The sequence below is a fragment of the Perissodus microlepis genome, chromosome 7, assembly GCF_051167445.1.
Source record: "Perissodus microlepis isolate ML-2025 ecotype Zambia chromosome 7, ASM5116744v1, whole genome shotgun sequence".
NCBI classification, from domain to species: Eukaryota; Metazoa; Chordata; class Actinopteri; order Cichliformes; family Cichlidae; genus Perissodus; species Perissodus microlepis.
Genome location: NC_140467.1, coordinates 37378730 through 37404866, shown reverse-complemented (window position 1 = coordinate 37404866; position 26137 = coordinate 37378730). Strand labels below are relative to the sequence as shown.

At 39.3% G+C, this 26137-nt stretch overlaps 1 protein-coding gene across 3 annotated transcripts in view; it reads right to left on the bottom strand.

Moving 5' to 3' along the window:
* palm2akap2 (PALM2 and AKAP2 fusion) overlaps positions 1-12815 on the bottom strand; it is a 91809-nt gene extending 78994 nt beyond the window's left edge. For all 3 annotated transcript variants that reach the window (XM_084934869.1, XM_084934870.1, XM_084934871.1), the window contains exons 1-2: positions 12258-12815; positions 1363-1414 (exon numbers count right to left, since the gene is read on the bottom strand). In XM_084934869.1, the coding sequence (XP_084790995.1) occupies positions 1363-1414; positions 12258-12301 (96 nt within the window). In that variant the 5' untranslated portion in view covers positions 12302-12815. The remainder of the gene's footprint in view (positions 1-1362; positions 1415-12257) is intronic.
* Between the last annotated feature and the right edge of the window lie 13322 nt (positions 12816-26137).

The window sequence follows — 26137 nt, the reverse complement described above, 5'->3', positions numbered from 1 at the left end:
ACTTTAGTTTTAAATGTTCAAGGATTATGCAAGAAACAGAGTCTTTTGCTTCTGCTTGTTTGAGCCGTGAGAACTTTCCACTCTCTTTCTAAAAGTCCTGCATTGGTGTAAGTGCATGTTGCCTGGTATGGCTGCCATGTTTAAACATGGCCAAAATAGTTTCTCCATCTGCTGCTGCTGCTGTGCCCCCACCCCAACCACCGCACATACACTTGTGTATAAATGCGTGTGTGTGTTCCTGTGTCTCTGAGCGTCTTAAGTGTGCGTGGTATGCTGTGGTTCCTAGCTGGCGCCAAATTTAGTCCCAGGCAGTGAGCCTCGGTGTAACTGTTGCTCTAAAGTCCCATCAGCCCCGAGCCAAACGCTTCCACAGATGCCTTTCTGATGGTAAAACACAACGGCAACTATCAAAACTTATTCTAGACTACCAAACAACTGCGAAGCTAGTATACCTCAAAACCTGACTAAAAAGCTGATTCTCCTCCAAGTTGTGGAGATATGGATGTCAATGACAGCTGACAGGAACCACAAGACAAACAAAGCAGTGTTGTAAGACAGACAGCTAGTAGGGGAATACTGCACATTACAACTAGTGCAACAAAAATCGCTTTGTTTTATTTGATTAAAATGGGTGTAGGAGGCTGTGATGTCATGCAGCAGGGCTTCCAACATGTTAAGCATATTCATATGTATCTCCTTGTTGCAAGATTTCTATCAGAAAAGATCACTAGCAGTGCCCAATTTATTTTTTCTTCATTAAAACTTCACTATAAGGAAACAGCAATGACTACATATCGGAATATGTAGGCAAACGATTATCTGCGCAGACATGTACAGATTCAGTTTGATCATGAAGCCAACTTCTTTTAAGTTTGATTCTTATGACATTAATTTGCCTAAACATTAGATAAGATACCCTCTAGTCCATGTTTGGGTTTCATCCTTGGATCACTGTGACTTTCCGTCTTTGGTTTTATGTCATTTAAGTTCAGTTCAGTACACTTTGGCTGGAAGCAATGACAGACATAAAAGTGGATACCAGTTCTTGCACCGTGTATGTGTTTCAGTGACACTAAAAAGTAAATGGCAATGGTACACTTAGGGGGAATGGCAGGCTATAAGAGCAGAAAGGACCGGAAAACTTTTCTGGAAGCCGGAGGTGTGAGACAGCCATGTGAAATTTTATACTGTGAATGAAAGAAAGCGATAACGTTGAGGTGAAACATTATTTCTGACGGACACCGCAGACCTCACAGACAGAAGGTCAAAGACACATAGAGAGAGAGAGAGAGAGAGAGAGAGAGAGAGAGAGAGAGAAGAGCCGAGCAAAGAAAAAAAACCTGTTTAAACAGAGTGACTTACCGCCAAGGCCTGCAGCCTCTCTTTGTGGAGTTGAGCCTCCTCACACGACATCCTGAGGGGGAAGCAGGGGAAAGGGGGGGTGAGAGGAGAACAAGAGGTGAGATCGGGGAAGAAGGAGAGCTGCAGTCCCTCAGTGAGAGGTAGGAAGAGAGGTGGAAAGTAGAGGAGAGAGAGGGAGACAGGGAGAGGAGGAGGAGTATCCAGATGAAGTCTTTCCTCGGCAATAATCCAACCAGAGAGAGGAGACAACGGGAGAAGAGGCTTGCGCTGAGAGGAAGAAAAGATTTCTCACTCACTGGCCATGTGCCCTCACACTCAGCCCACTGCTTGCATTTGCTGTCTCTCGCTCTCTGTCTATCACCCACTCTTTCTTTCTCTGTCTCTCCTCCCATTTGTCCCCTCCCTCCCTCCCTCCCTCTCTTCTTTAGGCATGAGCCATGTGTGATTAAACAGCTGGGAGGAGCAGCTGAGAGAAGGATGGTGAAGGAAAGGGAGAGAGAACTAGCAGTATGGAGGTCGAGCTGTGTGAGAAAAAAGGGGGGAGAAAAAGGAACGAGGTAGAGAAAAAAACAGTGAAATCAAAATTGCAGAAGTAAGGAAAACAGAAGGAAAAGAGTAATTTGTCAAATTTGAAAGATGAACTCCCCAAAGGCGCTCAAGAATAGACAAGACAAGAAAAAAAAAGGAAAACTATAGGACTATTTTTTTACCCCTTTTTTCAGCAGTTTTCCTTTCTCCTTATCCTAAAGGTGACTTGGATGTAAGCCGTGTTATTACTGAAATCAGTCAACAAAGTGATACCTCCTGCCATAATCACTGATCACTTCTTAGGAGCAGGAGATAAACATACAGAAAAGGAAATCACTGTTTAGGGGAATTAAAGCATTAAAACCTAGCCCTTTATTTCAGATTGCCTGTAAATAATTTTACTTATTACTTTTGACTTTTTGACCAATCTAATTCTATCAAAAACATCTGCACAATGGTGCCATAGAAGCTAATCAGTTTAGTTATTGTGGTTTTTCATTTCCTTTGACTCACGACTTGAGTCAAAGCTTCCTTGGAACACTTGCAGGATGCTCTGGTTACGTCTAAACTCTGAGCTCAGAAAACTGTGTGTTAATCCACTGACAAGTAACAATCCTTACTCATATCCTCAGTCCTTTTCTTTGTCCACTTCTAAGCTCAGGTTCTCTTCCACTTCTCTTAACTTATGGTGTGCCACAAGGTTCTTTATTAGGGCCTATATTGGTTTGGATATTTCTGTTATATATGTTTAAAACCTCAGTTTTTTTTCTTGCTTTTATCATTTAAGAAATATGGTCAAGTTGAGTTCCATAGTGTCAAGATCTGAATTAAAATGATTGTAATTCATTGTTCATTTGTCCCAACAAAGCTTCCTTGGAACATTTGCTGAGGAACACTGACTAAGCTTTGTATGTACTCACTCACTGTTACTAATTCAGTTGCAGTGAAGAGTGCCCATGAACTTCAGAGTCCATTTAAAGATTCTGGTTTTGACTTTTAGACCTCTGCATGGATAAACTAATGTATACATGAGTGAATTTATACATCCATACATTGCCAACAGGTCCCTGGTGTCATGTGATCAGAACCTGTTCAGCATACAAGGCTGAAAACTAAAGGAGACATCTGTGGATGTGTTATTACTTGAAATAGTGTTATCTTGTAATAGTGGAGTAGGAGATAAAAGTGATCTTGTTGTCACCCTTTATGGACAGCACCCAGGGGATATTTTGATCCCCTGGGTGCACAGTTCAACAGCAAAAACTGTCCAGCGATGGCCAGAGCAGACTTTGTTTCCATTTGCTATGGAAATATTGATCTTATTATTGAACTGAAAAAGTAAAATTCATGTGTATTTGTGTCTTTCAGAGTAAGCAGTTTAACCTCCTGACACTCAAGCTATGGTTTGGGATCCATTTTTACTTTGTACTATCTATTTGTGATTAGTTTGACCTGGTTAGTAAATGATCTAAACTTCCTCTTTGAACAGGAAATCGTTACTGTTTTAGAAATTAGTTTAATGTGTCTCTTTAAAAAAAGTATGCTCTCATCTGGAGATAGGTGGTTTATTTTATACCACAACAAAATAAGGTCAGTGTTGCTTCACAAAATATTACACTGCAAAATCTCCAGTGTTAAATTGACACTAGAAAGTGTCTATATGTGTCCACTCTTTTGAGTGTTAAATTAACACTTCTGACAGTGTTATATTTCTAACAGTGTTAAAGATTAACAATGACTAACATTAGCAGTGTTTTTTGTTCTAACACTGAAATATTACTAGCATTTTAGTTATTTTCCAGTGATAGAAAATCAGCACAGCTCAGTGTTAGTCATTGTTAATCTTTAACACTGACTATCTTACTGTTAGAAATATAACACTGTCAAAAGTGTTAATTTAACACTCAAAAGAGTGGACACATATAGACACTTTCTAGTGTCAATTTAACACTGGAGATTTTGCAGTGTATAGTCTGCCTGACATACCGATGACGACTGATATTTTCAGCTGATATTAGCCATTTGCCAATCTATCAGTACTGGTATTTATAATGGCTGATAAATGAAAATGAAAATAGTGAAGAAGAGATGGGAGAAGCATCATTCAACAATGTTATGAATGTTAAAATCTCAAAGTTTGTCTACAAGAGGGCACAACTTCCCCCCTGGCAACATATGTGTTTGGAAAATCACAAAAGGAACAGTCATCTCTCTGAGTAGAGTCAAGTAGAGCCTAAAGGAGTCAATGAATAACTACACATAAGAATTGTTAAGTAATCTTGCCTTTCATGGGTCTTTTGGTCACATATTCTTTTGGGCCAAATATTGGCAATATTTATATATAAAAATCCACCAAATCACCAAATATCTGTATTAGTCATAAAGATAACATATCATTCAGGCTCTATAAAGTATAAAACACTATTGAGAAGACTGAGGCAAAATGTGCTGAGAAGACAACATGTAATGTCTCCATATGAGGACACAGAGTCTCAGGAGGTCAAACCTTCAACCTAAATGTTGCTAATGCTAAAGCTTTTTAGCTCAGCAGATTAAAATGTTTTCTTTTGTTCTAAGCGACATATTGATAATAAATAAGTTCTGGCAGAGAAGCTCAGCTTTGCTAGGAAGAGGTCCAGGTGATGGCATCTTTCATTTCAAAACAATTTTTCCACCATGTTGCGATGTCTTAAATAGATGTTTAAACAGTGGTGATTCAGCGTCAAACTGTTCACAGGGAATGACAAATTGATGCAATTCCTTTGAAATAACAGGTCACCCATGTTCACAAACTTGCAGCTGCGAACAGGTGTTGCAATACTTCCCTGCTATTGCTGTTGCTATCGCTGGGCTCTGATGTGATGGTTACGTGAAAACATGTGTTGTATGATGTGAGTTTTAGAAGAGAAATAAAAAAGCCCAAACCTGCACAGTTCTAAATTTTAGACTACACATGGTTATCACGCTATCATCGAAGAAGCTGACTTGGCAGGTTCCATTTTCTGGCCTCTCTGGTGATCCATTTATTTTAGTGCAAATCAAAGCAACATCAACAGAAGCTGCCTACATTAGAGGATCAGACGCAGGGTGAAAAAAAAGGATCAAAAAAGGAAGATTATTGTGTCGCTCCATGAGCTGGGTGTGGAGATGAACATCAGTGGAGCATCTTTGTTAAGATAAACTGCAAAAAGACATCATTGAAAGACACACACACACAGATAAGGCAGTGATTTTTTTAAATGGGTCACTGTTACCTGTGGCCCAGTTCTCGCTTCTCCTCATCCTCAACTCACTAGGTTCACCTGAGTTTCACATATTCTTCTTTTCACACCTCTGAGACCTTTTTAATCTTCCTGTCTTACCTTTTCTGCCCATTCTTTCTTTCCTTTGCTGCATTCCTGCTCTCTTTCTCTTTTTTGTTCTTACTCATTTTTTCTTACATTTTTTCAACTTCTTTTCTTCCTTCCAATTCCTTTAATACCCTTTCTTCATCTTATCCTCCCTACCTTTATCACTCCCCCCCCCCCCCCCCCCCCCCCCCCAGTGCTCTCATTCCTACTCGTATCCCACCTGTCCTTCCTTCCATCTGTTCACTTTCTCTTTCTTCTCCCTCAAATGTGCCCTTCTTCTTCATTCTCCTTTTTTCTTCGTCCCTCCTTCCACAAGCAGACATCCTTATAAGGAGAAACAGCAGCAGCAGTCCGGGATAACTCTTTAGGGAATACAGAAGCATGTAACACACACACACGCACACACACAAGCTTGCATTCAGACACACAAGGACACAACAGCCACTGCATTACTCAAAGACAAGAATGTGGATGAAAAAAAAAACTGCAGCTGTCCCTTGAGTGAGTGTGTATAGTTTTAATATTTACACACTGAAGATACTCTGGGAAAATCAACCAGAAATGATAAATGTGTTATTATAGTGTTATTGCATAAAAAAGCACACAGTCAACTCTGGCGCAGATACTGTAGCCTGGTGGGATTCAGGACCGCTGATGCATTCATTTAGCTTTGCATGTCTTTTGTCACAGCTATAAAATGTTTTAGTATTTAGTTATGCTTCAGGTTTTACTTATTCAGTCTTACTGAAATATTCATAGTAACTAATGTTCAGTCATCTTTATGTACATCATCTGGTAAGAATTAACAAAAAAAGACAAAAATCACCTCACTGAATGTCTCAGAGGACAACTGTGAAGCAAATACATTGCTGGAAAGTGTCTCTTTTATGCAGTAAAATTATTTTTAAATCAGATTTGTCCTGTACCTGATGCTACCTAATGATTAACTTTTGTAACTCTTTTGGTCACATATTCTTTTGGGCCAAATTGTTAATATATCATTCTGCTACACCTTGAAAGTCATCTTCATTAGAACGCATTGCCACATCCTTAACATAAATCATATCCCATATAACCTTGAACTATTTGGGATCTTGAAAATAAACAATTTATGACTGTAATCAGAGCTCAAGTCTGGCATGTTTGAGTGCTTTAGTTTAACCTGGATTTATACCAGTTACCTCATATTGGCTGCTCGCACTGTCATTACAAATCATTCTTCCTTACTAATAATACATCGTACTTCTCTTTCTTTTCTTGTTTTTGGCCTACTGTACTTTTAACTCTCTCCTTGTCCACCTTCCCTCCTCCTCCAGCCCCTTCATTCTGGCGTCAGACGCGCTGGTTTGTCGTTGACGGAGACAACAGCATCATTGTTCTTCTGCATCGCAACGAGGACGCGATGACCTCACTGCACAGCTAGCCCAGCCCCGCCTACCCCCCCAGTTCCAGCCCAGACTTAATGGCCTCCAGATGTGGAACCAGAAGCAGTGAGACCCACAGACACACACACACACACACACACACGTGCGCACAAATGTAACAACATGCAAAGTAAGAGTAGGTGGAAAAGGGAATGAGCAAATATGGACAAGGAAAGTAAGACAGAAAATTGCATCTGTGTGTGCAATGTTAATGGGACTTTTGCCTGCCTCTCCTGAGCTCCATACTCCCACATTTCAGTTTTCCCCCAAATAACTAAAAGCACACATCAGCTACAGACTACAAACTATTACTTATTGTATGTGAGTTTGAGAGATTGGAAGAGAAAGAGGATGTGGAGGGAGTAAAAGCAACCCAAACAGACATATTTCTAGCTATGGTACTGCCAGACCTTGATCTCATTCATATTTTATACATCACTTAGAAGCCAAGCTGGGTTTGTGTGTCACACAGTCTGTCTGCCTGTCTGCATTTAAAATGCACAAATTTATGGGGTTTTCTTTCAAACTCATTTTCACCTTTTCCCCATTCATTTTTAAATCCTGTAGTTTCATAAAGTCCTTTTTAGATGTAATGATCAGCCTTTATGAAGGGCAGTTTAGGGTAGAAAAGCCTCTGAAGCATGCACTTTCGTAAGACACTAGCTTTCAGTATTTCATCACACATATTTACTTTACTACTTGCTCATCTCAACAACCAGCTGTCTGTATTTAGTCTGCCACAGTCTCATGTGAATCAGCTTCTTCAGGTTTTCTTTACCGTTGCCGTTAATTGTTAACAGCTACTTTCCACACAAAAAACCACACAAAACATAAAACCAGATCAGGGTACCTATACACCGTTTAAGGAAGCATAACCTTGTGTATTACCCACAAGCATATTAGAATAACTCACCTAGATCACACTGAATTCAAAGCTGAATACTGTACATGACATATAATCTAAAACGTTTCTAGTCAACTGCAAAGTGAGATTATAATGAAGCAAACTTCTCATTTCTATCTGAATTTACTGACAATTTACATTGAGAGAGGGGAGTGCACATGGATGTCAGTGCATGCTATTTTAGGCACTGCATGCATCCATAAAAGCTGCTATATAGTTGAGATGCAGATGGGAAGCCAGAGGTCTTGGCCTTGAGAAACTCACAACCTCAGCATGTTCTTTTGGCTCCTTCTTTTTCCGAATGTCTAGCTGTAATCTGCACGTCTCATCCTCGGGCACTTTTTATTTGTAAGAGCAAATCTGTGAGTAAAACGAAAGCATGTTAATTGTAAAAACAACTGTTTTGTGTTCTGGCTTTAGGTGATTTTTGATGCACTGGAAGGAAAAAGGCTGGATCTTTTACTATCTTTTAATCTTTTAATGATCTTTTAATATATTACTGTTTATATATAAGTTAGGAGGTAAATTTATTTATATAGTGCCTCTGCAGACAAGGTACTGAAACCACTTGAGACCAGACATAAACAAAGTAAAATGCAACACAAATGATAATTTAAAAGATGAGTCTTTCTGTGGCTCACAGATCATAGACTCGAGGGCAAATTATAGATTGAAGGGGCACAACTGAGGTTTTAGTCTGGATTTTGGGATAGATAACAGGCCCTGATCAGAAAACCTGAGAGTCCTGCTGAGGGCATATGGCTGTAAAAGGTCACTAATATACTGTAGGTAGGTGATTCACCATGCAGAACCCTGAAGGGAGGAAAACCAGAACTTTAAATTCAATTCTGAATTGAATAGTGAGCCAGCACAGAGAGAGCAACAGGAGTGTAACGTGGGAGCGCTTGGAGGATCTAGTCAAGAGCCTTGCAGCAGAGTTTTATACAATCTGCAGATGATCCATGGAGGTTTTATTGATTCGGGTCAAGATTCAATTACAACAATCGTGCCGAGAAGAAATAAAAGCGTGAATAAAAATCTCAGATTTTGATGTAATAGGAGCAATTTACTGATGTTTCTCAACTGATAAAAACAGGATCCAACCAGAGTTCTGACCTGCAAATCCAAGTGACAGTTTCCCTATTCTAACTGCTGATTTAATGTAGGGAGAGACTGGACCCAGATTTCAAATGATCTGAGGGACCAAGGTGGCTGGGGCATAAATAAGAATCTCAGTTAGCCGACATCCAGGACTTTACGCAGGACAGACGATATTTTTAGAATTAAAAACTTTAGTTTAGGTTTAATTCTAGGTTTAAAAGTGATGTAAAGGACAATGTCATAAAATGAACCATTAAATTAAAGCATTTAACAAATCTGATATAAAGAAGCAATTACAAGAGAAATAAAACAGGTCACAGAAAGTAGCTTCCAGAGCTACAGTGTGAGAGGGGGACTAATGATGACTGCAACAGATATACCCACCCAGTGCCTCAGTCTCATGATTAACACATGCTGATCAATAGTGTCAAAGGAGTCAGACCACTAGATTTGCTTGTATCCCTGCACATCAACAAGACATTTGAGACTCTGAGGAGAGCAGATTCAGTAGAGTGGGCTCAACTGAATGAATGGGCTCTAAAAATGTTTTCATTTCACCTTTTATTTCACTTGTGAAACAATTTTTTTCAATTTCTTCATTTTTTTTATATAACTCATTATCTTTAAATCATTCACACAGACCTTTTGGCAGAAACTCATTAGTATCTCATCTGCTGATTATTTCTAATGATCTGATCGTTTCATTTCATTATACAGTCTGCATCAATAAACTGTCCAAATATAAACATGCTTCCAATGCATTTTAAGTGGCAATCAAAACACTGAACAGTAGGACAAATGACTGTTAAAATATTAGTGTTTCTTTATCTTGATGTGCTTCCAGTAAATTTTAATCAGTTTATACCATCCATATTTATACGCCTTCCCTTTAAGACTTGGCTGTATATGCAATAAAAAGCAGCAGAGAGTGGGCCATCTGCCACTGTGGCGTCTGCAATGTACATGACCACAACTACTACCTCGTCTTTCTGCTGAATCAGTGGACAACCCAGGGAGAGCACAGGGTACACGGTGATTAAACTGAGCCCACAGCGCAGAGGAAAGCACAGATAGGGTGTGATAAACTGGCTGAATCACAACAGCACTGCCTCATTTTTCCAATTATAACATTAACTATTGATGCAGCAGCAAAGCATGTCTGCTTAATGCCTCGCTGCACCTTCTTGGCCTTTCCTGATCATGGGTGTGGCTATGAAGGAGGAAAGGGAAAAAAAGACACTGGAAACTGTCAGTCAAAGTGTCTGACGATTGCAGATTGAGGCTCTAAGCCTGTAGTTAGCTGCAGTAAGTCAAGTTGGATGCCACTCAAACCAAATCACTGATCACTCATTTGCTTTTCTGATAGTTCTGGAGGTTTTTTTTCCAACATAGAAAACAAACCCTGCACAAGGACACATCATAGCCAGAATAAATGGATATTGAAAAGGCAATCTGATGAACTGATGAACTCACATCTTCTAACATCTATCATTACTAACAGAAACAAAACCACATTTGAGATCACATTACATGTGAGACCACAGACTGACCGCTAACCACGCTGATATATTGTAATTTAATATCAACTGACCATCCATTATCTCTTTTGTTTTTTTACATTTTTAGTATGATGAGCATCTTAAGCTTCTCATAGTTCAAGGCGAAGGTTCAGCAGTGTTGTAAGGAAGAAAAAGATGCAAGTTAATATGTTTTAATGCCATGATTCATACAATACTGAGACATCTGCGCCACACACCAAGCAAAATTAACAGTGTGGCAGTCAAAGCAGCACAGAGTGAATGAATTATAAAAAAATATACCATCTTTAGAGTTGTTAAATTGCTGTCTAAATGATGGTACTGACGTATCAATCACAAAGGAGGCCCCCCCTAAAGCACCTGCCTTATCCTCCTTTCTGACCTTAATGGGGACCATGACTTACAAAATATTACATTTAATAGGAAAGTATTTGAGGTCACAGAGTAAGGGAACTGAGGGCCATTCTCCCATGGACTTCTACACAATTACACATCAGTTTTCCTTTAGAAGCTATGCCCATCTATGCCAAGGATTTGAGAACTCTATGCCTGGGGAAATTGGTTTGAGAGGCCACAGCTACAGCAGAAGTATATTACAATGGTAGACTATTGTGTGAGCTAGTTTAGGTATATAATCACCTGTTTTCCTGTATTGGCAGGGAGTTTAATTTTAAATAAATAAGTGTCTGCTTTCTGGATATGGATACCAAATATTAGTCACGTTTTAACAACTTCAGACTGTCTGTCTTTGTCTGATGTTCCAGTCAAGAATCTGGACAGTTTGCTGACTATATTCATGATTTCATGATTGCAAACTACTGTCTTTCCTCCTAATTGTTATTCCCTGAACTGTAATATAAACATCCACCAACACCAAATCTGCAAACACACTGCAAACCACCCATGATATTATTTTCTCTTAAAGCAACAGGCTCGCTTTACAAAACACATTACAAAACTGTAGCTGTCTTCTCAACTCATATAAGATAATTTCCTGATATAAAGGGTTTTGTTTGGAACAGCATTCCTCGTTACAAAAGACTCTTTTATCTTTAAATATGTAAGAATAATCTAAATGTTCTTTCTTAGAACGAGCAAAGCATTGTGCAACAGAGATCGTTTTTAATCCCAAACACAATTCTCAACACATATTTCCTCATTTTTCTTGGCTGTGTGGTTTCATGACTACTTGCTTCATTTTAGGCTGACTTTCATGCTGTGTCTAGAAAATAACTGGCAGTTAAATTTCACCAAGTGGCTTTTTAAAATTTCATTCTCTTTCTGCTTTTGCACTGGTTTATTTCTCATGAGTTAAAAAAAAAAAAAAGCTATACAAATGAACACACGCACACACAGACGCACAAAAATTACACACAGGAAGCAGGGGTCTGCAGCATGGCGGACTGTGCTGACACAGAAAAGCTGGACCAAGCCTGCAGCATCCACATTGACAATGCTACAACTTAACACACTGCACACACACATACTCTCTCTCTCTCTCTCTCTCTCTCTCTCTCTCTCTCTCTCTCTCTATATATATATATATATATATATATATATATATATATATATATATATATATATATATATATATATATATATATATATATATATATATATATATACATATATCATGCACCACAGATCAGGAAGGGGATGGAGGAAAATGAGCAAAAAGGAGTGCAAAGCTGATTTTCTACAGAGACAGGCTGAAGACACAAAGCAAAGACAGCAACACAGAGAGGAAAACAGAGCGTAGCATTAAATGGCTGATGTGCTTTAAGGTGAGATATCTGTGGTGGGAGTGCGAAGGCAAGTGAAGAAAAGAGAGGCAGAGTGAGATGAAGAGAGGGAGGAGTGTACACGGTGTGCCGCGTGTCTCCTCTCCAGTCATGACTGAGCAGCAGCCTCACCATGACGGAGCTCCCGTTCCCATGACAACATCGGCTGTCAGATGGAGGGAAGAGAGGGAAGAGCAGAGGAGGGATGCGGGCGAGGAAGGGAGCGATGGATGGAGATAGAAACATAAAGATGAACGTGGTTTACTTACGGGGCGTTTGCCGTGCCGTTCCGCTGCAAAGGTGTGTCTGACATGGCTGCAACACCTGCTTCTTGCGCTCCCTTTTCCTCTCTCTCCTTCCTCGTCCTCTTCTCCCACTCCTGTCCTCTAGTGTCCTTTTGACAGAGTTATGTCCTCCTCCTCCTCACCTCCTCGTCCTCCTCCCTCTTTGCCTCTGTATCTTCTCCACCTCCTCCTCTCCTCTCCTCCTCCTCTTCCTCCTCCTTCTTTCCTTCTGCCTTTTCGGTGTGTGTTCTCTATACGCCAGGATGTGTCAGAGCAGCTGCTGCCGCCGCTCCTGCATCACTCCGCTCTGCTAGCAGGAGGCAACGGGTGCAAGCATGTGCGTGTATGTGTGTGAGTGAGAGAGCGAGAAGGACATATAGACAGAAAGAGCGAGAAAGAGAATTTAGTCAAAAGATATGGTATAGGAGGGAGTGATGAAAGAAAGCAAGGACTGTTGTACAGAGATATAGCCAGGGATAGGGAGGAGAGGGCGGCAAAGAGGCAGCAGAGAGAAAGAGAGAGAAACAATGGCTTTAGGGAGTTGAAGGATAATGAAAGGAGTGGCCAGCCTGTTTTCACTAACTACCTCTTGCAAACAACCTTTCCCCTCTGAGGATGACGAGGGGTTTCTTTAAAGAGACAGGTGGGATAGTAAAAGACACTGTTTGGTCAATTTAAAAAAAGATTTCAGAAATGGAAGATTTCTGAAGGGATAAGAGTGACAGGACTGTGCTGTGTTATAACACTGATTTGAACATGACAGAACACACTGTCTTACACTGACTGGCCATTTCATTAGTTACACTTAGCTAGTACTTTCAGAGCTGCCTTAATTCTTCATGGCACTGATTTAACAGGGTGATGGAATCATTTGTCAGAGATTTTGGTCCATATTAATGTGACAGCATCACACAGTTGCTGCAGATTTGTACATCCATGATGTGAATCTCCTGTTCCATCACATTCACGGTGCTCTGTTTGATGGAGGTTTGGTGACTGTGGACAGTGAACACATTGTCAGGTTCCAGAAATGAATTTGAGATAGCTTTTTGACATGAAATGGATATGGTCAGAAGCAATACTCAACTAGGCTGTGGCCTCAAAGTGTGGCAAGAAAATATCCCCCACACCATCTCACCTATATGAGCCAGGATGGGTCCAGGTTGTCATGTTGTTTACACCAAATTCTGATCCTGCCATTAGAGTGTTCATCAGACCACACAACGTTTTTCCAATCTTCTATTGCATACTTTTTGTGAGTGTGCAAACGGTACCCTCAGTTTCCTGTTCTGAGCTAACAGGGATGTCACCCAATATGGTCTTCTGCTGCTGTAACCCATCTGCTTCAAGGGTTGACATGCTCTTCTGTAATACTTTGGTTGCTATCAGCCCAACCAGTCTGACCACACTCCTCTGAAATCTAACGTTAATAATTGATTTTCTTCCAGAGAACTGGATATTTTCTCTTTTTCGGAGCATTTTCCTAAACCTTAGCTAGGATTGAAAATCCCAGTAGATCATCAGTTTCTGAAATATTCAGACTAGTCTGGCAGCAGCAAACATGCCATGTTCAGAGTTAATTTAAATCACCTTTCTTCAATATTCTGATGCTCATTTTGAACTTCAGCAGGCCGTCATAAACATCTCTAAAATCCTAAATGTACAGAGGTGCTGTTATCAGAGTGGTTCATTCAATATTTACGTTAATAAGCAGCTGAACAGGTGTACCCAGTATGGCGTTTTACAGCGAGAATGCATCCAAAACTAAAACACAACAGAAACTGAAAATGCGTCCTTACCCCAGCAGCTCTCGTATCTCTAACAAGAGCCCCTCACACCAGACAATCACGTGTTAAATTATTTGTGTCATATGTGTTGAAAAATTAAACCAAATGTCCACAGAGATGTTTGGTTTTAGATTGGATATGAAGCCTGTTTTTCTGGGTGAAAGTCCTCTAAGCTCTTCAGCCATGTACGTCTATCTATGTAGACTATTTTGCTCTTACCCAGCAAGACCTGTGATTGGCTGAAATCTCCCGCCACAGGCTATAAAAAAAACCTTAGTTTAGAATTTTTGCTTGGACATGTAATGACTACATTTGGGAGATTGCAGTTAGTTCCTTCAGATTTCATCTTGAGAAATGACACATCTAATACGTCAAGGAGAAGTGCAGCACACTGAAAGATAAATGTCCATTTTTCTCTCTATAACTCCAAAAATATCTAACAAAACTGTAACGTGTTCTTTAATTTGTCTTTCACTGTAACAGTTTATAAATATACACAGCTGGCAGCAGTTTCACGTGTCTAACTACAGATCTCTCAGATAAGTACCACAAACAAACTGAAAACACAAAGAGGATTGTGTATCAGGTATTGAATTAACACAACATATTACAGATATTCCCAATGTAAAAGTGGTTTGTGGCTTTTTGGATGTCATCAGATATTTTAAACTGACTACTGGTTGCTACTGTAAGTGCAGGGTAGTGAGTGCTGTTTAGTCTATGGGAACTTTTCTCAGAAAGCAGAACAAGGAGCTCAGATGTCTTTTTATGGGCTCTATAACCTGCTGGATGCACACTTAGCAGCAATGAAAGGGGGCCAGGGAAAAGCAGAATCGAATCTTTCTGATTTCTCTTATTTCCTTCTTTTAATATTTGACCAAGTCCATGAGAACGTGCCTCACTCTGACATCTTTCCTTTTTTCCTGCTGTTATTAACCAATATTTTCCCCCCACTGACAGGAAGAAGGACATGAAAACATTTACAATGCAATACAAAAGATTACAGCTGAAGTAAAACAAAAACTCAAATCCCTTAGGGTTAAGGTGCTACTCATCTACCACCGTCACCCATCTGTCTGTCATCTATCCCAGAATCTCACTAGCTAAGTGGAGCACACTTTTAAACCAATCAATATTCCCCCACTGGCCACTTTATTAGTACACCTCTTCAACTGCCTGCTGATGCAAATATATAATCAGCCAATCACTTGGCAGCAACTCAACACATTTAGACTCAGAATGTAGACATCATCAAGACGACCTGCTGAAGTTCAACCTGAGCGTCATAATGGGGAAGACAGGTATTTTTGCACAACATATGGTCTGTAGTTGTGTGTGCCAGATATTCACAGTTGTTTTTGTGTTTCATAATATTCCAGACTGTTGGGAGGGTGGTGCAGATAAAAAAAGGACAAATTATAAGATTTAGGAGGTTAAATAAGTCGTAAAGCTATTTTGTATTATAGCTCAATACTGCCATAAATGTTCTTGGTCTTGAGTTTTTCGCTGTGCAGGTCATTTACCTGGCTCAAGGACAAAGTGAATATCACATTTCATAAAGCACTGACATGTTTCACATTCCTGGTTGTCACACTTTTGTCATCACTTGTATGGTTTCTTCTCAACTCATCTGCTTCCTCACTGCTGAGCCCTCTTTCTCCCTCTGTGTCCCTTCCCATCAGTTTGTGTTGAGTCCATGGTTATCGTGTTGCTTGGTATGTCAGCTATTTAGAGGCAGCTCTTTAGGTTTAGGTAGTGACCTTAAATGGGCATCACTCTTGCACCCTCCACCCCCTTTTACACACACCAACACTCAATCCCACCCTGGAGGTTGTGTTTTACTAGCGTGTGTTTGGTTATTCACGTTGCTGAGCGTAGGCAGTATATTATAATGGTAATATATAGATTTTAACATATACAGTTAATGAATTATCCCCATGGGCTTGGTTCTTCTTAAGTCTTTTTCTAATATAGAAGAAATAGTGATGCTCAGAAGTGACTCATTTATAAACTCATAACTTTGAGAAATTTAAAGTTTTAATATTATAGGTTATTTACTGAACTCAATTTGTTTATGAGCACATTTAAGAAAAAGTTGAGACATATGAGACAGAAAATTGGATCAGTTAAATTCAAAGCACAGAAAACATAAATGGATATGCATTAACACAACAGCATTGTGCAGAGGATTTCACAGAAGAGATCCATGTTTTCATAACAAGGCATGAAAAGGCAACAGAAAATAAAAGGGTTGTTAGATATTCTACTGATAAAACCTTTGAGCTCTTTATTTCAGCTAGTAGTTGTGGAGTTTGCTGAAGGGCTATGATCACCAGCTTCAGTTAAAACACGGTTTTGTGTGCAGGAGAAGTTATATGTATATATATATATATATATATATATATATATATATATATATATATATATTTAAAAAGGCCCTAGAATGGAGCCTTGAACTTGTATTGAAGATCTGTTTCACTGAGCATGTGTAGGGCACAGTGACAGACTTTGATGTCTTAAAAATAAGTCATTGTCACCCTTAGATGAGCAGGGTGAGGTGAAACCTAAAACTTGACTGAAATTTGTGCAGGATGCAGAAGAACTGATCCATTAGAGAGCAGACTAATTTAGTTTAATTCAAATGTTAAATAACTTGTATTAACAAAAAAACAGAATCCATTTCAATGTAATATTTAAAGAAGACTGGGGGGCATGAGTTTATCTGTGAAATTTAACTGTTAAGGATGTTGAGTTCTGAGATTATGTGGCGCTAATTGTTTAATATTAGGAAACATTCATATGGAATATGTGTTGCTTCAGGATGACTTTTAAATACAGTCTGAAGCTGTGGTTATTATACCAATTACAACTCTATGGATGTGTTTGAAAATGACATTTAAAAAAATATATATATATTTTTCTCTCCATGTTTTGGCTCATTGTTGACATTTAGCAAGAGTATTAGAATCTGCCACATGTGGCTTTTTTCCATTTTCACTCTGCTCCCCTGCAGTTATGATATTATGAGTTGTGGCCTCAGATTAGTGCTGGGACTTAACATTTTCTGCCTTTCAAAGACTGAGTAAAGAATATTGATGCAGGAGAAACTGAATATTATGAGGTGTTGTTTTGTGCCCAGGCCACCAGTTAGTCACATTTGGGTTTAGTAGCATTCGATAATCAAGTGACTCATAATGTGAACTACCCTGTAATATCATACAGTCGTACTGCATATGTAACCCAAGATGATGATGATTGCAGAATATCTTTAAAATCATGAAGTCTACTGCCATCTTATGGATTTATAAAGCTATTAAAGCTACTTCCTTGTTCAGTAGGGATTTGTGTTTGTCCCAGGAACAAACCAGGGATCACTATGGAGCCACTATTTATAAAGCCATTCTAAAATTTTAAAAGGTGATTGATAATTTATAAGTCATGTAAAAAAAAAGACATATAGGTGTAAGTACAAATGGAACAATGACTCTGTTTTTAAGAGATCCTGAAAACAGGGTTTATGTATTTTAAAGAAACTAATGTTTGAAAGATAATAAGATTTATGTGATTATACTCTCAGTCTACTCTGCAAAAGAAAGCTAATTATTGTCATTATTTTGTGGCCAATTATATATTTACTGTAAAACAGATGTAATGAGGCATTATTTATACTGTAACAAAGGATATAATAACCTAAATATGCAGGATTTAAAGTGTTATGGGTTTATGAGTTCATATAGAAAAGTTTGTTGGACTAATGTTATAATTCAAAGGTTATTTTTGATTATGTTGGAATTTTCACATTTTTATGTGTGCAATAATGAAGATGTGCCGCAAGTTATGAAATCTATGTTCTTTCCAATTAAAAAATAATGATTAAAGAACTGACGGTCGCTGGACTTGCGCTTCCTTGAAGCGTCCAGTAGAGGGCGCTGGCTGTCAGACTTTAAAGTGGAAGTATGCCAGTAAGTTCCTACCTTAGAGATTACACTAGAGATTTACTGCAATTTATAGTCACATTATCTCTCCCTATATGTGTTGTTTTTCTCATTACAATTCTCAAAAAATGTCTATGACAACTTACAATTCAGCCTCGTCTCAAAAGCTGATGTTGTATATCTGAACATGCAGAGAGTGCTCTGCTGTTTAGCAAATATTTTTCAAGGTAAGTTCTACACTGTGTCAGACATTTAGCTTGTTAGTGTGTGTAGTTTGTATAACAAAAATGCCAGGCCTGGTTCCTGCACTCTCAGACAGATGCACACACATTTTGAAAAACAGACAGAGACAAGTGGTTTCTGCTTTCCGCTCCGCTGGGTTTTGGTTGTTGAAGAAAGTCTTTGAGCTAAAATAACCCAGGTATACCACAGGAACCACAACTGGGATTTACTCTGACCCACTTAGTGCCTCAAACAGATTTTACTCCAACACAAATGACTTCACTAATACTGGGGACAAAAACACTTTAAACACGAACAACTTGCTTTCATTGTAATGAAATGAAATCTCAGAACATTAGGCATCAAAACATACCTGAAGGACCTAAAATAATTAGTGGCCTTTCAGTGTGGAGTGTGCAGGTTGTTCTTGTGCTTGTATCAGTTCCCTCTGGACATTCTGGCTTTTACCCAAAGTGGTTGTTACATGACAATTACACTTTGTTGCACACGTGGACTATGGACATCAACAGCAGTATTCATTCTTGTTCCTTGAATTCCACCTTAAGGGTGAATGCATATTTGGAGCAGTGTTATATCTCTATGGACAAATCTGCATGGTAGATAGAAGCTAAGCGGCTTTTTACACAGAGTCTCGTGCTTGTCGTCTGATTGCAAACTTTCCGTAAGACCCAAGTTGATCCAAACGTGCTCATGGACATGGAAACTTAAACAAGCCTCTAAGTTTAACTGGTGATTCAAAATCATCTTTAATAGTGTGTCATTGTCCAACTCTCTATTGGCCTTGAATTAAAGCTAATACTTTAGTTTTAAGGACTTAAAAAGCAAACAAACAAGAACTGGATGCACAAGTTTGAATTTATTTTGGATTTATTCTAATCCACACAGGGTCAAAATGATATATAGAGTCAAATATACACAAACACTTCTTATTGGTAAGCTTGATTGACTATAACTGGTAGTTTCTTTTTGCCAGCATAAAAACAATTTGTTTGATCGCATTGGATTAACCAGTATTCAGAACAAAAGTCCAAAGGAAAGTCCAAGGAACTCAGTGAAGAACTGTAGATTTACACAAGCTGGGAAGATCTCTCGTAGCCATTTCTAAATAACTGCAAATTCCAAACTCATCTGTTAGTAAGCTTTTCAGATGTGCGACTACTTTGTCAGGATCTGCAAGATGATCAAAACTATCATTCTCAGATGAGAGGAAATTAGGAAATTGCAGCAAAAGGTGGTTCTACAAAGTATTGACTCAGGGGGCTGAATAATTACGCACACCCCACTTTTCAGTTATTTATTTGTAAAAAATGTTTGGAATCATGTATGATTTTCATTCCACTTCTCACGTGTACACCACTTTGTGTTGGTCTTTCACGTGGAATTCCAATAAAATTGATTCATGTTTGTGGCTGTAATGTGACAAAATGTGGAAAAGTTCAAGGGGGCCACTGTATGTCTATAGGAGCTACATCCAGTTTTGTCTTTTCCAGACTTTGAAATTACAGAGATAAGCGCTTAGTTCCATGATACTGGTATTTTGCCACCCCCCAGGATATAATTAAAACAGGATTTCAGTAACGGTGTAATAATATGTTTAAAGATTTTATACCCTTCTGAGGGAAAACCATCTGAGGTTTACATTAACATGGACTGAGAGGGCACAGACCAAGACAGAAGGCCCTGCTCCAAAATTATCACCTTCAAGCTTGAATGAGAAATGAGGTTTGTTTGGAAAAGTAAAGCCAAGGCTTTCAAACCTGAACACACTGTAGTAGCTGTCCAGCATGGTGGCTCAACTTAATCTCAAATCAACAGCTAAAACTCGGATACAATCGGTGTTCCAAGAGGATGATGACCCTAAACACACATCAATAATGGTTTTTAAATGGATAAAGCAGACTAACATTAAGCTCCTGGATTGGCCTTCCTAAAGCCCTGAACTCAGCCCTCTTACAAATGTGTGGACTACGCTTAAAAGCCATGTCTATGACAGAAAACCAACCAGTTTAAATGAACACTACCAAGCATTTTATTTATGAATCAGATTTTCATTACTTAAGGCAGTTATACAAGAAATATAATTAATAAAAATGGTAACTGGCCTGTTTTTGTATAGCGCTTTACTAGTCCCTAAGGACCCCAAAGCGCTTTACACATCCAGTCACCCACCCATTCACACACTGGTGATGGAAAGCTACATTGTAGCCACAGCCACCCTGGGGCGCACTGACAGAGGCGAGGCTGCCGGACACTGGCACCACTGGGCCCTCTGACCACCACCAGTAGGCAACGGGTCAAGTGTCTTGCCCAAGGACACAACGACTGAGACTGTCCAAGCCGGGGCTCGAACCGGCAACCTTCCGATTACAAGGCGAACTCCCAACTCTTGAGCCACGATCGCTCCCAATAATAAGAACAATGTGCACAAACTTTTAACATAAAAGTTGTATAAGACATTTTTAACGCAATCAAAACAAGTAAATGACAATGCAAATTTTCACTCACTGCTAGTGCTTTAAAGCGGTACAAAAACATTTGCAGATACTTAACTTTGATACAGACAGTTTGAGTGGTTGACCCACTTCAGTTGTGCAAATACGTGTGTTTGCTACGGTGGTGATAAACAATTCATAAACATCCGAGGCAGGATTTGGAGGAACATGCAGGATGGCAACATCCTTCCAGTCAGGAAAAAGTTATTAAAAGAAATAAAATATTAAACAAAAGAGACCCATTCTCTGATCTGAAGTGCAACTACTGGAACAGGTGAGGCTCACTGCTATTTTTAGCACCTGTTTTTTAAGGTCAGTCTGCCATCAAAATGTAAAATAAATGGACAGTGACAAACCAAATATGGGATACAAAGGACACTTACCTTATTTTTTTGGTATTTAATATCATAGCTATCAGCTGAGTAAGAAGGTAAGTAAGAAAGGTGCAGACATGATGGACGAGTAGTCAGTCTGCTTGAAAACTGCATGTATAGTGTTTCTGTAGACAAGTCTGTGCAGTCACAAAATTGGCATGGGGTGATGATATGTGCACGGAGTGGCTCACCATCTGATCACAGTTTGTGTTACTCGGGCCCTTGGATACTGTGTAATGGTGTGCTCAGAGCAAATTGTCCAAATGGTCTTGCATCACTGTTGCAAGGCAAGACGGAGTGCAAATACTAATTAGAAAGCCATATTATTCACTTATATCTGCAAGAGATGTAAAAATGATTTCTGCAATGAAGTTCATTTTTCAGATTGCACAGTAATAAGAACACTTTTTAATTTTCCTGAAATTATCAGGAAAAATGCTTTCCAAAATGTCTTATGTCGAAAAAAATACCCAAACATTTACAGAATCTCAAGTTTGAATACTGTTTTCATGGTTCAACACTTTCAACAGTTGAGAAGATAAAATAAAACCATGTTAATTAAATTTTTCTGCCAGTTCCTTAGTGATGTTTTTCAGAATAAAAGCTTGAAGCATAAACTAAACTTCTGAGTTCTGGTCTGATGGCAATGTGGAGTCTATCTGCCGTCAACATTTATCCATCTATGAGCAGTGTGAATAAAACATCAGAGAGGAGATTGTTAATTGTGTCCTGTTCGCTGACTAGTCATATTCATAACGTACACACAGACACAGGGCTAACACTTCGGTTCAGACTGTTGGGGCGGTGGAGTATATGTGAAGTATATATAGAGCTATAAAGCAGTCGGTAAAGGGAGGAACATTACTGTTAGCATTTTACTGGGAAATCCCAAGTACTGGTTTGGAGGAGGGGAAACTGTGTGGGAATAACTGTGAGGATAACCCTGTGCTCGGAGGGTGGGTGGGTGCTGTGTGTACATACAGTACTGTAACAATGTGTGTATGTGCGTGTGTGTGTGTGTGCGCACACTGGCAAGTAAATGTTTGTTTTGTGGGTTGAATGTACTTCTACTTATGATTTCTGCAGGTTTGTTTTGGTGTCTATGCATGCACGTGTGTGTGTGTGTGTGTGTGTCTGTATATGTGCATGTGAGCGCGCAGCTGTGACACGCAAAAGAAGGCCAGGGCCCCCGAGACTAACGTGGCCGCTTACCCGCTTGGTTGCCATGACAACGGCGAGATGGGAAAGGCTCTGTCGGAATTGCCATTAAAATGGAGAGCGGCGCACCACTGCATGCCTGCACACACACATGCACACACACACACACACACACACACACACACACACACACACACACACACACACACACACACACACACACAATTCATTCACATGAAGACAAAGCAGGCATAAAATCTCTGACACACACAAACACGAGCGTGCACACAGTGTGGATCCTCTGTGTTGGCTGCATCACTGTGGCGTTTGTGGCATAAGAGATATGGTAAAATATACTAACCCGCCACAACTACAACATCGATATCACAATTAATGGCTCATAATTCCCTAAGGGCAAGTGGTGTGAATGTGAGTGTGTATGTGGGTGTGCATGTGCAATAATGGGACATTGTTAAAATAGTGCTGCGTAGGAGAAAACAGGAGGACCCAGCAGTATACTTAAAGACAGACAAGGCTTAAGGAAGTCTTGTGTTTTCCTGTGTTTATGTGGATGTGTGTGTGTGTTTGTGAGTTTTATTTATTCTTACATCTTTAATAAGGTCCAAGAGGGTGAGCACGTTTTTGAAAGGTGAAAGGTGAGTGTAAAAATGCACAAACAGTGAAGGACAATGGCATTGTCTCACATTTAATTCTCAGTGTACCCTTGCAGGTCTATAAAACTCTACCCTCTATTTCTCTCAAACACATACACACACACAAACATCACACACACACACTGAATCTTTGTTAGCTGGATATGTCGATACACAGTCTCAGACTTTTCCTGCTTGTACAACAAACTGACTCGCTGACTTGCAGAGAACTGGCGAAACCCAGACCTCTGAGAAAACTGCTGTCCTGCAGCGAAGATCAACTGGCAGGTCTTTACTACCATGAGGTTCATAGTGGATCATGTTGGCAGGGAAAAGAGAGCCAACTCCAACTATTACGACAGTGTTGGGATAATGTGTTACAAAGTAGCACACTGAAATACTCGGATAACTTTTTTTTTCTGATAATAAGTGTAATTTAATAGTTCATTTCTCAAAAGCCTGAATATGCATCCATTCAGGCATTCATAATGTTTCTGTCTCCTTCTGACTCCTCGCATATTCAGTCCTATGTTTGTGGCAGATGGGGGAGACAACGGCCTTTACAAGTATTCACATTAATCTCTCTTTTTATTATGTATTCTGTTAAAGTGTCTCTCAGCTGATGAGGAACTAACAAACATAAACTCCACTCTTGGTGAGGCCTGTTGGGGAAAATAACGATGATGATCGTGCTACAGTTAAAAACAGCGAGAGGTAGCTAAACTCAACAAGCGTGTTTCATGTTATCAGCTGTTTGCACGGCAAAGTGAACACATCAGAGGTAAATGTGCAGCAGGCTATATAGATACAGATTTATCTCTAAGGATAAAGTTGGTGGAAAAATGGCAAATATGGTGCTTATGCAGCGTTTTTCTACTCTGTTTCTTTGTGAGTCTTATTCATCAGTTCACGCAAACACATTTTTCATGGCCAAAGCACTTTAACCAAACATTCACACTCTCACATGGGTAACTTCTGGTGCAGGAGGGGGGAATTAAACCACCAACCTTCGAAAGTAGTCGCCGATCAACTTTACCTCCTGAGCCACAAGGAAAAAACACAGAGAAGCTATTTCAACTAATAAAAAGATTGTCTAGCAAGCATTAAAAAGCTCTTAGATGATGAGTAGGAGACCACTGTGAGAATGCTATCTGTATGTGAAGAGCAGCCTTTGCTACTCTAGCAAAGTTAGAGTTACACTAATTAAACATTGCATTATTTATTTACCTTGGAGCACAAGTAAACATCCTACCGGGCATAATAAAGATATTTACAGAGCACACGATTGGACTGGAAACTCTCTCAAAAAACGTTTATTTCCTTAAGTGAGAATATTTTTTTACGGCAGGGCAGCATCATAATCACTGTGTTAATTTGCACTTGTCTCATACTTACACTTGAAAAAATTAGATTTATATTGTAGTGGGTGGTGGAGATAGAAGCTGAAATGTAACCTACTTGTGAAACGTTGACTGTATACACACAAAGAAGTTTCTGTTATGTAAGTCATAATGAATTTGCTGCTCATTAAATTCAGAAATACTGCCATCAGACAACAAGTGACACAGTTTTGTAATATTTTGCTGCAGCTAAACCCTAATTAAAAATTTATTTACCTCCAGCTGCAAAGCAAATACAGCTTCAGCCCCTTTTTAGCAGCAATACCTTTTAGCTATAAATGCAAAATTAAGTGGTTACTAATGTTTCTGTTTCTCTTATATATATCTGTGATCACTTGCAACCTCTCCTCCTCTCCTATTTCACTAAAATTGCTGTTTATATCTTCTTCCCATTAATAGTTTTGCAAAAACATGTAGAATTTCTAAACAAGACACTTTTACTATTCCACTATGCTGCAAATAGTGTAGTTAATTTTTACCACTTCTACTGCTCTCAGTAAATGTACACATATTTGTTTGTTCGTAAGTTGTAACTCATGTTTATCAATTTGGAGATTTAATTGGAGCTTGCCAACCACTTCATTAATGCACTGGTCCCTCTTTTGCCTTTAGAAATGCCTTGGCATAGATTTAACACGATGCTGGAAACAGAGATAAGAGATTTTAGTCCATAATGATATGACAGCATCAAGCAGCTGCTGTAGCTTGCGATGACTGAGCTTTGTGACATGGTGCATTATCCTGCGTGAAACAGCCACCAGTTGGTCACTGTGTTCAACAAGGGAAAGACGTGGTCAGCAATAATACTCAGGCAAGCTGTGCAAAACAATGTTTTAAGGAGCCTAACAAGTGCCAAGAAAATATCCCTTCATACAAGGCAGGATGCATCCATGAGCTGCCCAAGTTAAAATTATCAGTGTTGTTACTATTACTAGCAGTACTGGGCCTATGTTTATTTGTATCAGATCAATACTAAAATTTGCAGTATTGCACACCACTACTATTCAGAGATGCTCTTTTGCATATCTGCATATCTTATTTATAATGACAGGCTTTTATTCAGTTACCTTCTACCTATTTTAGTTGCCTTCTTTGAAGGGGTTTAGTCATTTTCCTCTATCCTGTGGCATAAACAAGGCATTTTCACCCAGATAAATGCCGCTCAGTGGATATTTTTTCTTTTTCAGACCATTCTCTGTAAACCCTGGAGATGATTGTGTGGGAACATCCCAGCAGATCAGCAGTTTCTGAAATACTCAGAACAGCCTGACTGGTGCAAATAACCATGCCATGTTCAAAGTCCTTTAAATTCCCTTTCTTCCCCATTCTGATGCTCAGATTGAACTTCAGCAGGTCGTCTTGATGATGTCTACATGACTAGATGCACTGAGTTGCTGTCATGTTACTGGCTGATTAGACATTTGGATAGGTGTATCTAGTGGCTAGTGAGATTAAACAGGTCATACATTTTCCAACATCAAGGGAAGTACAGCCAGCAACAATAACACAGCTGCAGTCGATAAAATCGACTGGAAAAAATAATCAGTTCCCCATATCAACTTGCTATTGATTTAATTTCATGTTCTGAGAATGGCTGACCAACTCTCAAATATATAGATTTTAATATACACATTTTTTTCTGTACTAATCCACCAGAAAATGAAATCAGTTGCTAAGATGTTTCACAGCTGAAACAGGTCTTCCCTCAGTGGTTTTGTGTGTCTGGACATTCTGCGTGATTGAATCCTCTCAGGCGTGATACACTTGCTTGTGTTTTTATAGTCCGAGCAGGGGCAAGCGGTCTACACACCCACTGTAACGAA